The sequence below is a fragment of the Neopsephotus bourkii genome, unplaced genomic scaffold (assembly GCF_033783945.1).
Source record: "Neopsephotus bourkii isolate Nb327-2 ecotype Australia unplaced genomic scaffold, CSIRO-AGI_Nbou_v1 NB_127, whole genome shotgun sequence".
NCBI classification, from domain to species: Eukaryota; Metazoa; Chordata; class Aves; order Psittaciformes; family Psittacidae; genus Neopsephotus; species Neopsephotus bourkii.
Genome location: NW_026900644.1, coordinates 25,348 through 38,432, shown reverse-complemented (window position 1 = coordinate 38,432; position 13,085 = coordinate 25,348). Strand labels below are relative to the sequence as shown.

The 13,085-nt window shown below is 40.3% G+C and overlaps 1 protein-coding gene across 1 annotated transcript; it reads right to left on the bottom strand.

Moving 5' to 3' along the window:
• Positions 1 to 1,019: 1,019 nt before the first annotated feature.
• On the bottom strand, positions 1,020 to 8,976 carry LOC133220049 (programmed cell death 1 ligand 2-like). Its single transcript, XM_061367817.1, is given in 9 exon segments — positions 1,020 to 1,307; positions 3,452 to 3,505; positions 4,232 to 4,372; positions 4,870 to 4,920; positions 4,923 to 5,004; positions 5,006 to 5,067; positions 7,247 to 7,481; positions 7,483 to 7,610; positions 8,922 to 8,976. Coding segments are annotated over 9 exon segments (891 nt in total). The 3' UTR covers positions 1,020 to 1,224.
• Positions 8,977 to 13,085: the final 4,109 nt, after the last annotated feature.

Sequence of the window (13,085 nt, the reverse complement as noted above, 5' to 3'; positions counted from 1 at the left end):
GACCTTGACAGGCTGGAGAGGTAGACCAGTGCCAACCTCATTAAGTTCAACAAGACCAAGTGCAAGGTCCTGCACCAGGGTCAGAGCAATCCCAGGCACAACTATAGGCTGGGCAGAGACTGGATTGAGAGCAGCCCTGAGGAGAAGGACTTGGGGGTATTGGCTAATGAGAAAATGAACATGACCCCATAGTGTGCGCTTGAGCCCAGAAACCAACCATGCTGGGCAGCATCAAAAGGAGCGTGACCAGCAGGTCAAAGGAGGTGATCCTGCCCCTGTACCCTGCTCTCATGAGACTCCACCTGCAGTTTTGCGTCCTGCTTCCAGTGCCTGAAATGGGCAATAATAATTCTGGAGTGGGGCTTTTTACAAGGGCGTGCAGTGACAGGACAAGGGGGAATGGCTTTAAGCTGGAAGAAGGGAGGTTTAGATTAGACATTAGGAAGAAATTCTACACTATGAACTGGCACAGGCTGCCCAGAGAAGCTGTGGCTGCTCCATCCCTGGCAGTGTTCAAGGCCAGGTTCAATGGGGCTTGGAGCAACCTGGTCTAATGGACAGTGTTCCTGCCCATGGCAGGAGGATTGGAACTAGCTGATCTTTAAGGTCACTTCCAACTTGTAACAGTCTATCATTCTATGATTCTGTAATGCTGATCTACTCTGTTGGTGTTGGGATTTTTTTTTTTTTATCCTTTGATTTAATTTCAGCTTCTAATTGCTTTTGTGATAGGAAAGATCTTCCATATATTGCCATGCTGGTGGGTACTTGTGGTAATTTTCAGTTTAATGTGTTGGAAAGTTTGGAAGTTGGATACAGACATGTAACGATGGCTGCACCTGAAAGATGACTGTTTAGATACAAGATACCATGTATAGCTTTTATTCAAATTCCCACAAGATGTTTGAATCCAAGCACTGTTCCTGAGTCTGGAACATGTAATAAAGCCATTCTTAAACACAAATCCCTTGAGGAACAGTAAGCTCAAAAGCAAAGTGTATCAGAGGCACTCAGATAACCTCTGCACAGTGGTAAACCACATTTCATGACAGCATAATTCTCAGTAACTTCAGGATCTGTAGAGGCATAGCTTTCCATTGCTGCAGGGCCAATAAATCCCCGTGAGTTCACTGTTCATCTTAAGGCTAAAATGCTGTAACTTTCCTTTGAAGTCCCCCAAAACAGATACAAAGTGCAAATTATGGCATGTGAGATGAAGACTTTTCAAGGACTCACACTCCCACTGTCTCTTGAGGCTTTGACAGTTGGCAAGTATAAAGCCTCAGTCTGAGAGTTAAAATCATCTCCTTAAAGAAAGAAAATTGAATAGTATTATTTTGAAAATAAATTAAGCAAATAAATAGCCTGATTTTAACGACTGAGTTGTAAGGAATGAAAGCCCTGTTTTCAGTTTATGCAAGCTTTTCTGGGCCATGCTGGTTACAATGGCTCCTTAACACTGCCAGTAATTACAGACATGCTCCTACAACCTTTTCAGAGGGAAGAATTCACTCTCTGTCTAATCTGTAGTCCAAATTCTGAATTTTTATTGCATCAAAGCTATCACTGCATATCAGCCATGTAAATGAGACAACAAAACTGAAATCTGGTTAGATAGCATCCATGGAAATGCTTGTCAGTAAAATCTGTGCATCTATATAGAGGTTTGCAGAAGTGGGACTTCAGTGATGAGGTCAAATGTCCTGCCTTTCCAGTGCTGATACATCTTGAGCTGTAAGTTAAAATGATAACATGAACAATCTTTGTTCCTGTAACCAGGGTCATGTGGGTCATTTCCAATGCTCTCTGGTAACTTATCTGTGGCTTTTTATGTTCAACTGCCTACTCATTATGGAAAAAAGGTTCTTTCCAGTGTTTCTTAAAAATATATGATGCTGAGAAATACAAGTGTTTGTCATGTGACTTACTACATGTTGCTTCTTTACACAAAACAAAGAAGCAACATGCACTAAGTTCATTTTCGATCATTAAAATGAAGAAGTAAAACAAAACCACAGAAAGCAGTTACCTCTCCTTTAATTTCTAAATTTCAGTAACTGCACAGGGGAGGCTAGGGCCTACAAAGTGAAAAAATTCTCCAACAGTAGCACAAGAAGCCATGGGAAGCTACACTGATCTCACACAAGTAGCACTGGAATTATGTCCAGACATGCACAAGCAGTGTCACCCAGATTACTGATTGCTTTGGGCTTTTGTTCATTTGCACATGGCATATTTCCACTGATGTTTCATAACATCTTGTGAAAACAAGAAGGGCACTTTGATTGCAGCAAGGGCTGATTTCTGAAAGGTGAAAGTGTTTTTATGAAAGTGTCATTTTGACTGTAACATTTTCTGATGTCAGTGGGTTGGACAGCTACAGGTAAGACAGAACCACTACAGTCTGAGCTGCTATTGGAATCAGTGAATTCATGCGCTCTCCATCCAATCCCTAGTTTTCATTTCACCCACAGAATTTATGTTTTAAGCTGGTGACTTCCTGGGTTTGTTTTTTTTTTTTAACATACAGAAACACAGGTGGCTTCTCAAGTAAATCCTGTCCTTGGAAAGGCCAAAGCTGCCTCTGTGTCCAGAAACTGCTGTGTGTTGTTTCTTTAGGCCCCTCAGTCAGCTACATCACAGTTTTGCTACAGTTTTGCTCCTTAGGGAAGAATCTTTCATATTCCTAGAGCACATCAGGCAGCCTCGGGGCTGGCCTCAATACACTGTGTAAGAGTCTGCCTGACAGCTGAACGTAATACCAGTGTACCTAACACTGGCCCCATCCTCTCTCCTGACAATACATTAACCTATCAGACCTTTATTTGTATGTAGCAAAACTGATTTATATAAGTAGGTGTCTTAGGAGCTTTGTTATCATATTGCAGTTTAGTTTTCCATGGTGGTTTCTTTTTTTTCAATTCAGTTTTAGAACAGGACAGTTGTATCTGATGCTTTTCCAGGCATTACCTTTTCTCTGCAATGTAAAAATTCCTGGATGTCTAGGAAAGTCACATACTCATGAGATGAGAAGGCCCTAGTGTGTGATGTAATATTCCAGATTAATGAGGTGTCATTTTATTTGTTGTCAAAAACTGTGGCCTGAGCCAAAAGAACACGGACTATTGCCACAAAAACAGCCAGCTTTCTGTGTGTATCCTATTCAGCTGAGGCTACTAGAACTGCAGTTAGTGTACAGGGGTGTATACCAAGCTATGTATGCAAACTATCTCTTATCTCAGTGAAAGGGAACAAACATTTATAAATTCTTACATCATCCGTAAGAAAATCCTGACATTAGATACTGCATTTTTAGAAAAATGAAGAAAATTCTTATATAAATCCAAACCTAGCCTCTGTGGTGATGTACCATTATTTAACTTGCCATCTACAGAGTTATAAAGATTTTAGCTGTAAGAAAAAAAAAGCTGCAAGTATAAATATAGAAAACCATATGACTTATTGTTCTTATCTTTCAGGTTAGTGTTCAGTTTTCTTTTCACATCTGTTAAAAGTAAATATTTAGCTTAAACATTTCTAGATTCGAAAAAAAAAAACCTTAGATAAAAGTTAGCTTTGAGCACATACAAGTCTGTTATTAACTCACACCAACTTCTCTACACTTCTTTTACAGATTTTGAATCAAATTCTGAAGTCATTAATAGCAAGACTTTCATTTAATGACAATGAATTTGTCTGAGTTTATTGGAACCTATTCATATGTAAGAAAAGACTATAATAATAGCCTGTTTCCTTTATTACTTTTCCACTAATGCACTTGCAAACAAGGAAAGAAACACTGTAATAGCCCAGGGTAGCATAATGTTTTAGTTACACAGCCTTTACGGAGATCAGAAATCAAAGTTCTCTGTCATATGCTGTAGCTACGATGTCCTTGTAGCCATGAAGAAAACCACCAATTCAAACTGTGTTTTTTTCAGCCCTCCTTACTGAAGCCGAAGCTTGTTTGTGTTCTTTACAGAATAGTAACTGGTCAGATAAAAAAAAAAAATGTATCTTCCCATATAACTTGTCTTACATAAGTAGCAAGGTGAGGAAAATAAAACCCAACTCAAATGATCCAAGATGTCATTTTAGACAGAGTGCATTTAGAAATGAAGTATGACACAAGTCACACAAGGGTGCCTGAAGTTACTAAAATTTCCAAAAGGTTGTTCACAGGAATAGCAAAGAATAAGTGAAAAGATCCACTATCTGAAATCAAATGTACCTTTTGGGAGTTACCTATTCTTGAATGGTTTTCTCTTTTGAAACATTATTAGTGCAGAGGGAAGGACAGCTACCATCACACATGTGGTGATGCTAAATAAGATCAGGGATGTTTGTCTGCTATATTGTGGACTCACTAAAGCTGTCAAAAACATGACAAGAAAGTAAATTTATAACTTACAAAACAGGCATCATTTATGTTCTCATTCTCCAGAGTTTTGCTCTGACTGAACAGAAGATTCTTAAAATTTATCAGCATAGTGTTTTACACTCATTTTATGAATACTTTATTCTGCAATATTCCTGTAAGAAGCTTCACAGAAAATGAGTCAAATCTCACATTCGTATGGCATTTGAGTGAACACTACTGCAATTTATCTGTATCCCATTAGAAGAACAATTAACTAGGAGTCTAGGTAAGGGAAGACACCTATGCAGGTTGAAGCATTTCCTCTGTACTGGCAGCCAAATAGTGGAGCTACACTAAAACTAAAATATACAGAAAAATGATAGACTGGCTTGTTAAAGTGCAAGCTAGCTGAGGCTTCAAAGACGTAAATAATACTGACTTGCTTCTTTTCCAGGGCATCAGTAATACATTGTTGTCTAGAACTGATTTCGAGGGAAGGGTCCTAGGACATGAAGTGGAAATGTGAGCTGAAGTTTCTCCATTCACTTTTTTGTTCCAGAATAGTTCTCACTCATATTTGGTGTGAATGTCAGGATGCTGGTGACATCATAGAGGCTGTCTGCAGTTGGCGTATAGGTGGTGTTTTGCAGAAACACTGAGACTGAAGTTCTCATTTTGCCAGAAAACATCTGACAGAGGAAACGCTTCTGATAAAAACAAAGTTGTCTTCATCTGTTTTTTCTTCATTAAATGAGTCATAGAATCATAGAATCATAGAACAGTTAGGGTTGGAAAGGACCTTAAGATAATCAAGTTACAACCCCCCTGCCATGGGCAGGGACACCTCGCTCTAAACCATATTACCCAAGGCCTTGTCCAACCTGGCCTTGAACACTGCCAGGGATGGAGCATTCACAACCTCCCTGGGCAACCTATATCTTCATATGGGAGGTGCTCCAGTCCTCTCATCATCCTCATGGCCCTCTGGACCTGTTCCAACAGTTCCATGTCCTTTTTATGTTGAGGACACCAGAACTGCACACAATACTCCAAGTGAGGTCTCACGAGAGCAGAGTACAGGGGCAGGATCACCTCCTTTGACCTGCTGGTCATGCTCCTTTTGATGCAGCCCAGGATAAAGTTGGCTTTCTGTGGTGTGAGCGCACACTGCAGCCGGCTCATGTTCATTTTCTCATCGACCAGCACCCCCAAGTCCTTCTCCGCAGGGCTGCTCTGAATCTCTTCTCTGCCCAACCTGTAGCTGTGCCTTGGATTGCTCCCACCCAGGTGTAGGACCTTGCACTTGTCATGGTTAAAATTCATGAGGTTGACATCAGCCCACCTCACAAGTGTGTCAAGGTCCCTCTGGATGGCTCAGGGTCCCTCTGGATGATAGTGTTCATTCTCTTGTAGGATGGCTGCATATGAAGAAGTGACAGGGTGAGAGAGCTGGGCTTGTTCAGCCTGGAGAAGAGAAGACCAGGGAGACCTTAGAGCAGCTTCCAGTGCCTAAAGGGGACCTATAAAAAATCTCTGGAGAGGGACTTTTTATAGGGGCCTGTACTGACAGAACAAGGGGGAATGGCTTTAAACTGAAAGAGGGGAGGTTTAGATTAGACATTAGGAAGCAATTCTTCACTGTGAGGGTGGTGAGGCCCTGGCACAGGTTGCCCACAGAAGCTGTGGCTGCTGCATCCCTGGCAGTGTTCAAGGCCAGGCTGGATGGGGATTTGAGCAACCTGGTCTAGTGGAAGGTGTCCCTGCCTATGGCTGGGGGTTGGAACTAGTGATCATTAGGGTCCCTTCCAACCTAAACCATTCTACAATGATTCTATGAAGTTGGGTGAAATTGCTTTATACAATGATAAACTTTCCCACTTCACTGTCCCTCCTACCCTTTAGTGCCATATATTGTCTATGACTATATCAGAGGTACACGTACTTGAAATGATGAAGGATGTTTTGCAGAACAATTTAGTATTCATTATTCAATTCTTCTTATGCCTACAGTGACAGAACTTGATACTTTATACAAGGCAGCAGTTAACACTGAATTTATTATTTATGTATACAGAGGAAACAAGTGAAGTCTTATGGACTCTATTTTCACTTTTTGAATAAGCTACTTCATGATGGTTTTGATGCTTTTCTTACCATACCTTATAAACTAGTGTGAGATTTTCATCATATTATAACAAACTGAACTTAGAATTTCTGTGAGGACAGTTCAGGGGAACCAGTGTAGGTCTTGAAAATGGCTGGATCCATTTTTGCATTTAGCAAAGCTCATTATTTAAGTGCCTGGGTAGGAAATGAGTGATACTGTATATCACATGGACATACTGCAGTTAATGGGAAACACCAGAGGCCTTTCAAATGACTGCTCTATCATGCTCTTCAGGAATGTAGGCCTTTATTAATAATATCCATTTTGCATTGGTGAACCTAGAAAATCACGTGTCCTTGCTCTGGGAGTTGCAGTCACTTGGGTAATTCCCAAGGACTTGGCTAGTAGCAGCAGGGCTCGTCAGTAAATTAAAGCATCTCTGAGAAACCTTGGGAAGGGCCGGAATGGCCCAAGAGGGCACGGGGTCTGGTGAAAGGCAGCTGTGGGGGCATGGGACAAGAGGGTGTGGGGAGAAGGGACAGGGATGAAGTTGCTCTTCCTCTCTGACACATTCTGCTCCTAGAGAGACTCAGCTCACTGATGGGTGAAGACCAGTCCACATTAAGACAACTGCTTTCGTTCACATGGGGGCTGAGCACAGGCTTTTGGTGAGAGTATTAGCAACAAGTTCCTCCAAATTAATCAATTTCTAGAAGCTTGTAGGATTTTAGTAGAGATATCTCAACTAATTTATGTTTGCATTCAGTTCAGCCACTAACCTTTTACTTTCAAAGTAAAGTACTTGTAGTCCACACCCCAGCAGTTGATGAGACAAAGGCATGATGCTGCATCTGTGTTCTTCACACTGGTAATATGAAGGATAGCTCATCCCAGTTTCAGGTCACAGTGCAGAAGTGCTGCTCTTTCTATGTAATCATGATGTTGGGATGGAATGAATGCTTTCCCATTGTGGAGTGTGTATGCCACTTTTGATTTGGACTGGACCTGCCTTTTTTTGCTCCCAAACGACAGTCAGAAGTCCTAGGTTTAATGAGCCATTCACAGGGAATCTGCATTCCGTGGTCATGTTGCTCCCATACTTTACAATGTATAGCTGTTTAGGAACTTCAACTGTAAATAAAGCTACAGCAGGAAAATAAAACTATTTCATTTGTTGTGTTAAAGTCTGGTTTTATTTAAATTTGGGCAAAAAAGGTGTCATGGATCCAGGTGTATGATTCCTGGCTTGACTAAAAATTTTAAGCATTTTTGGTCCCTACTCACACTAACAGGTTTACCACATCAATAGTAATCATGTATATTCTGCATTGATTACAGAGTCTGAAAGGCAAGGACAAAATGAGCAAAAAGAGTCTTTTTCACATTTTAGAAATAGCTTGAGGCTGAACCAGTGATTACACAAGGGAGCAATTCTATGAAACTATGATTGTATCTTTTATATGTCTTGAGATTCTGGTAAAAACAGCTGTTAATTGTGGAAATAGTAAACCTAATTTCTTACACTTTACAACAGGAACATCCACCGTAACTCCTGTGAAACAGAGCTGCACTGGATAATTATGTGTAACTTGGAAGAATTGTTGTGTAGCCATTACAGTCTTCCTGAAGCTTGGTGTGAATATCGTTTGATCCCATGCATCTGTTCAGATACATGCAACAGTATTACAGAAAGCATACAAAAATAATCTTCTTAGCCATGCACCAAACCTGAAATTCATATTATTATGAATAATTTACCATTTTAGAGTGCTTGATCAAGGAGAGTTAGCTGTGATACATCAGTCAGTATACCTTGTGACTATTTTCTATACTGGATGTACCATACATACATAGATATAATCCAGAAACCCTTGGAAGTGTTCATAGTGGCATTCAAAAGAGAAGTTCACACAACTGTTTATGCATTCTTTATATTTCGTATGTTTGTGAAATATTTGCAGGGGAAGCTTAAATTCTTTTTAGCAATGCTTGTTTATTCACTTCAACACAACCATAGTGAGGGGGAAGACAATACAAAAGTGCCAAGCCCATTTTATGGACTGTAGCAGAAACTTAGGTTTTAGCCACACTGCTCCTACTACAGGCATGCACAGGAGAATACACATCGGTTTACTTTGCCTCACTGCAGTTGTCCTTCTTTAAAACTGGCTTAAGTTGCTCTTGTCATCCTCCCTCTCACAGTGATGCCTGCTGATGCTGGTCACCCCAGCTGTCAACACACTGTGCTTTAAAGAATTGGAAAGTGATGGACCCCTGTCCTATGGTCAGTGAGTACACACTGCCTTCTGTAAGATGTTGCAGAGCAGAGGCTCCAGACATCACTGGCTGTTCAAGCAAGTGCCACAGGAGGTCCTGAAGCCCACATACTGAGGGTGTAGTGGTATTTGCTGCACGGTTTCTGCTGGTGGAATTGAAAGGCAGTTTCTCTCTCACCTGAAACCATGGAGAGCTGTGTTTTCAGGAGCATTACTGTGAGGATGTGGATCATTTTCTCAGGTGGATCTGAAACACAAGTAGGATTGCGTCAGAACTTCCAACAGCTGCCCTCTTCTGCTGAGGTGGATTAGAGCCATGCTAGCCTTCAAAACCCATCACAGCTGAAAACCAGCAAAAATAAAAACAAATGCTAGGCTACCACTAGAAACAAGCTAAATCTTGATTAAAACAACCCATGCACACACATGGAATATGAACCACTGGCCTGTGGCAAGGAAGGGAAATAAAACATTTCCAGAACTTCAGCCATGAGGCTTTCAGGATACATAGTTTGCAAGCAGTCTCAAATAGTCTGACAGGACAGAGTTTTTACAGCAACTTCACACTGAAACTGTACCCGTGAATAAAAAAAAATCAATTGCAGTTGGCATCTGACATGCAGGAGAACTTCATAAGCATGCACAAGCAGACCTTTTAAACTGCCTGCACTAACTCCTGATCTGGCTTGCAATATTGCTAACCCTGATTTTGTTTCAACTCTGTTTTGCATACTGTTTTGAGGATACTTATTTCCTGAGTTCTTTAACCTCAAGACCAGCAGATACCTGGAACTCCATGTGAGGTACTGGAAATCTCAGCGTGGGTAAATCAAAGTTTGCTTCAGAATGGGTTAAATATGAAGACTTCCTGCTGCTATTTCACTTTGCACATGACAGTGCCTGATGTGTACAGAGAACCTTGTATTACTGACAGTAATCCAAAAGCCCTGAAATAATGCGAAAGAAAGCCCAGTTTCAGAGTAAGTATCTTACTGTTCCAGTAACTAGCAAACTATTGTTTGGACTTTTATATACAGATCGTAACAGTAAATTAAAAGAAAAAAAAATCCCCAAAAAAAAAACAAACCAAAACACCAAAACCAAAAGCACAACACCACCACAAAAAAATCCTGACAAAAATATCCAATGAAAGAAAAGACAGAAGAATTACTTTGAAGAAAGCATGCTAACGTATAGTATAATCTGAAAAATCAGCAAAGTAGATCCAGAAATAAGCATAAGGAAGTAAGGAAGACAATGAGCAATTTCAGACTTCCCCAGAGCTAGGCTTACTGGAGAGGGTTTTTAATTTTACTTCCTTATTCATTTGTGGCTCAGCTTGACACGTCCCGGCTCTGATTTTCACAGGTGCTACATTTCTCTGACTTCTTCCACCTTTGGGCTCTCAGTACCTCAAAGAATCAGGCACAAGCTTTAGCAAAGTTAACTGCCAAAATTACAGATCTTTTCACTGACATTTACAATTTACCTTTTTGATGTCACAGCTGAAGACGATCTTTACGACACCATAAGGATGGATATGCAAACTACAGTAAAAAGACTTATTACATGTAAATGAAAGATAATTACTTTTATCAGAGAACTGAGTAGCCACTTCTTAATGGGTGACAAATTGCAATTACTTTGCAATTACTTTCCTTATGAGAAAGGAGCTAATAAACAATATCAGCATCAGTATCTCCATTTCCTGGATGCAGAAACAAAAATCCAGCATTACAGCTGGGTCAAATTTCACTCATTATGTAGCCACCACAGTGTTTCACAGTTAATGCTGTAAAGAAATTTGCCTTCCACAATCTCGTGCTATGCTCACTTCTTCACATAGCCTACCTAGAAGCAGGTGGACATAGAGGAGAGAATGGAACAAAGAATGGAACAGTATCTCACATCAGCATTTAGATCCCTGGATCAGTCTCGTGTGATCTGCTCTCTTTTTATAGCTCAGAGTACTCCTCACATAATGTAGGAATTGGGGCTTTATAAATATGCCTATTACTCAGACAAGAAGGATAGAGCAAAAAGAAGGGGAAACATAATCAAAGCCCCATCAGATAGTGATCATAATTATTAAATATCAAATAAGAGTAAATCTTTCCTGACCAAATGGTTTAGTGTGAGAAGAGCATTACACACACCATAAATACATAGAAAAACTCAGAGAAACATTTTTGCTTGTGATGCTGAATGCAGAGTCATGGAATGCTTGTGGGGATCAGCAAGGATCTGAATTAGAATGATCAAGCACCTATCTGCAAGGATCTGTACTAGAAACTGTCCTTTATTTCCATGATCTTGCTAGCGGACAGGTTGCGCAGCCTTGGTGCAATCAACGTGTGCAGCTTAACCATTTGGTTCTGACAATGAGGAAGAAGCATGGCATTTCAACAGCAGTTCAGATCTTGTCAGTAAATGGATTTCCCAGACCAGCCTGCAGGAGAGCAAAGCAAGTTTTTACACAGTGCTGTGCGATTATGAAAATGAAGCTGAACAAACCTTTGAGGGTGGAGGTGGTGAAAGCAGTAAGATCAGACGTCTGAAAAGCATCATGGCTTTTGGTGAGTTATAATAGTTCCAGTGAGGATGTAGAGACAAGACTGAAAATCTGAATGGGAACAATGAAAACAAAGGCATGACAATATGAATGGAAAAAGAGAGGAATGTAATTTGATCATTTTATACAGATTTTTTTACTGAAACTACTAAGTTGATACCCATATTTGACTTTCTCTGGCACTAAAGGAATATATTCTGATAAGATTTCTTAGTGAATGCAGAGTAAAATCCAGAGGGCAATGATAATAAATTGCTAAAATTCCTCCAAAGGTCAAAACTACACTATGGAGTTTTCCTCCCTTTGACTCAGTTGATCATGTCTATGACTTTGATCCTGGCCCCAGCTCACATACCCACACTCATCTTCAAAAACAAGAAAAGTAATTTTTGGCCAGTGGAATATCCAGTTCACATGAAATCTCAAGTGGTTGCCCAAAATTCCCCTGCTAAGCATTGAGAAGGATATTTTTTGTTCCTTAGAAACTTCAGACTCAGCATTCCCTTTTCAAATGGCACAAGCTATATGCTCCAGGCCACAATATTGTTTTCAACATAGTATTCAATTTTCAATATGAAGTATAGACTTCATTCAGTTCTACAGACAGAAATGAAGAGGTGCTTGTCTTAATGGAGCTGTGTCTTATAAGGATGCTCTATGGAGGCAAAAGTAGTGGCAAAGGGGGAGCATCAAACTCTCCTATATGCTTAAACCATGCAGCTCTTGAGCAAAAGCTGGGATACTTCTTTTAAGCAGCTGTGCTTTGTACAGATCTCTTTAACATGTATTTATTGTTATGGCTGCTGGATCTTATTTTCAGGAAACATCCACGTTGTGAACCACAATGAGTTGATGAGGTAGGCTGGCACTAAGCTGATCAGAAGTGTTAGGACTGGTTTGACTTTGGTTAGTGACAACTACCACAATGTTGTCAATATTGAAGAGTTTGCAAAAAGCTTTGTAAGCAAAGGAACATGGAAATCACAGTATATTTTGCAATCTACTTCTGGGTAATAAAGATTGAAACCACGTCTGAATAATGTGAACTGTGAACTCAATTCTGTTCCTTTCATCCATGTATCTGAAAGATGATGCTGCTTTTCTTAAACAAAAGGAGAAACTTAGTACAAGAGCTTAGCAGAAAACCCTCTGGCACCACCTCCGGTTAGTAGCCTTGCTATAATTGCCCTGCTTATTGCAGAGGCCTTGGGCTAGATAACCTTTAAAGGTTCCTTCAAACCCAAACCATTCTATGATTGCTGCCAACAAAGTATAACAACGGATCCTATCCCGGATGAATCTTCTATATGCTGTCCGTAAAGGAGCACAGCTAGATTCCAGGGCCTGATACTCTAACAAATCGTACATAAACCTTTCCTGGAAACATTGTTTCATCTTTAACATATTTGTATTCCAGTTCCTGGATGATTAAAAACAGTAAGCTCATTACAATTTACCCTTATACAAATTAGTATTTGCCTCTATTACAAACTCTTGTAGTATGAGGAATAAACAAGAGGAATTAGAAATGTGTGCATGTCTGTGGGGGTATGACATAATTGGTATCATAGAAACATGGTGGGATGGCTCCTGTGACTGGAGTGTTGGAATGGAAGGTTACAGGCTCTTTAGAAAAGACAGGCCTGGCAGGTGGGGAGCGGGAGTTGATATTTGTGCCAGTGACAGGCTGGAGAGTATGGAACTCTGTCTGGGGACAGGTGATCAGTTAACAGAGAGCTTGTGGGTCAGGGTCAAAGGGAGAACAGCAAT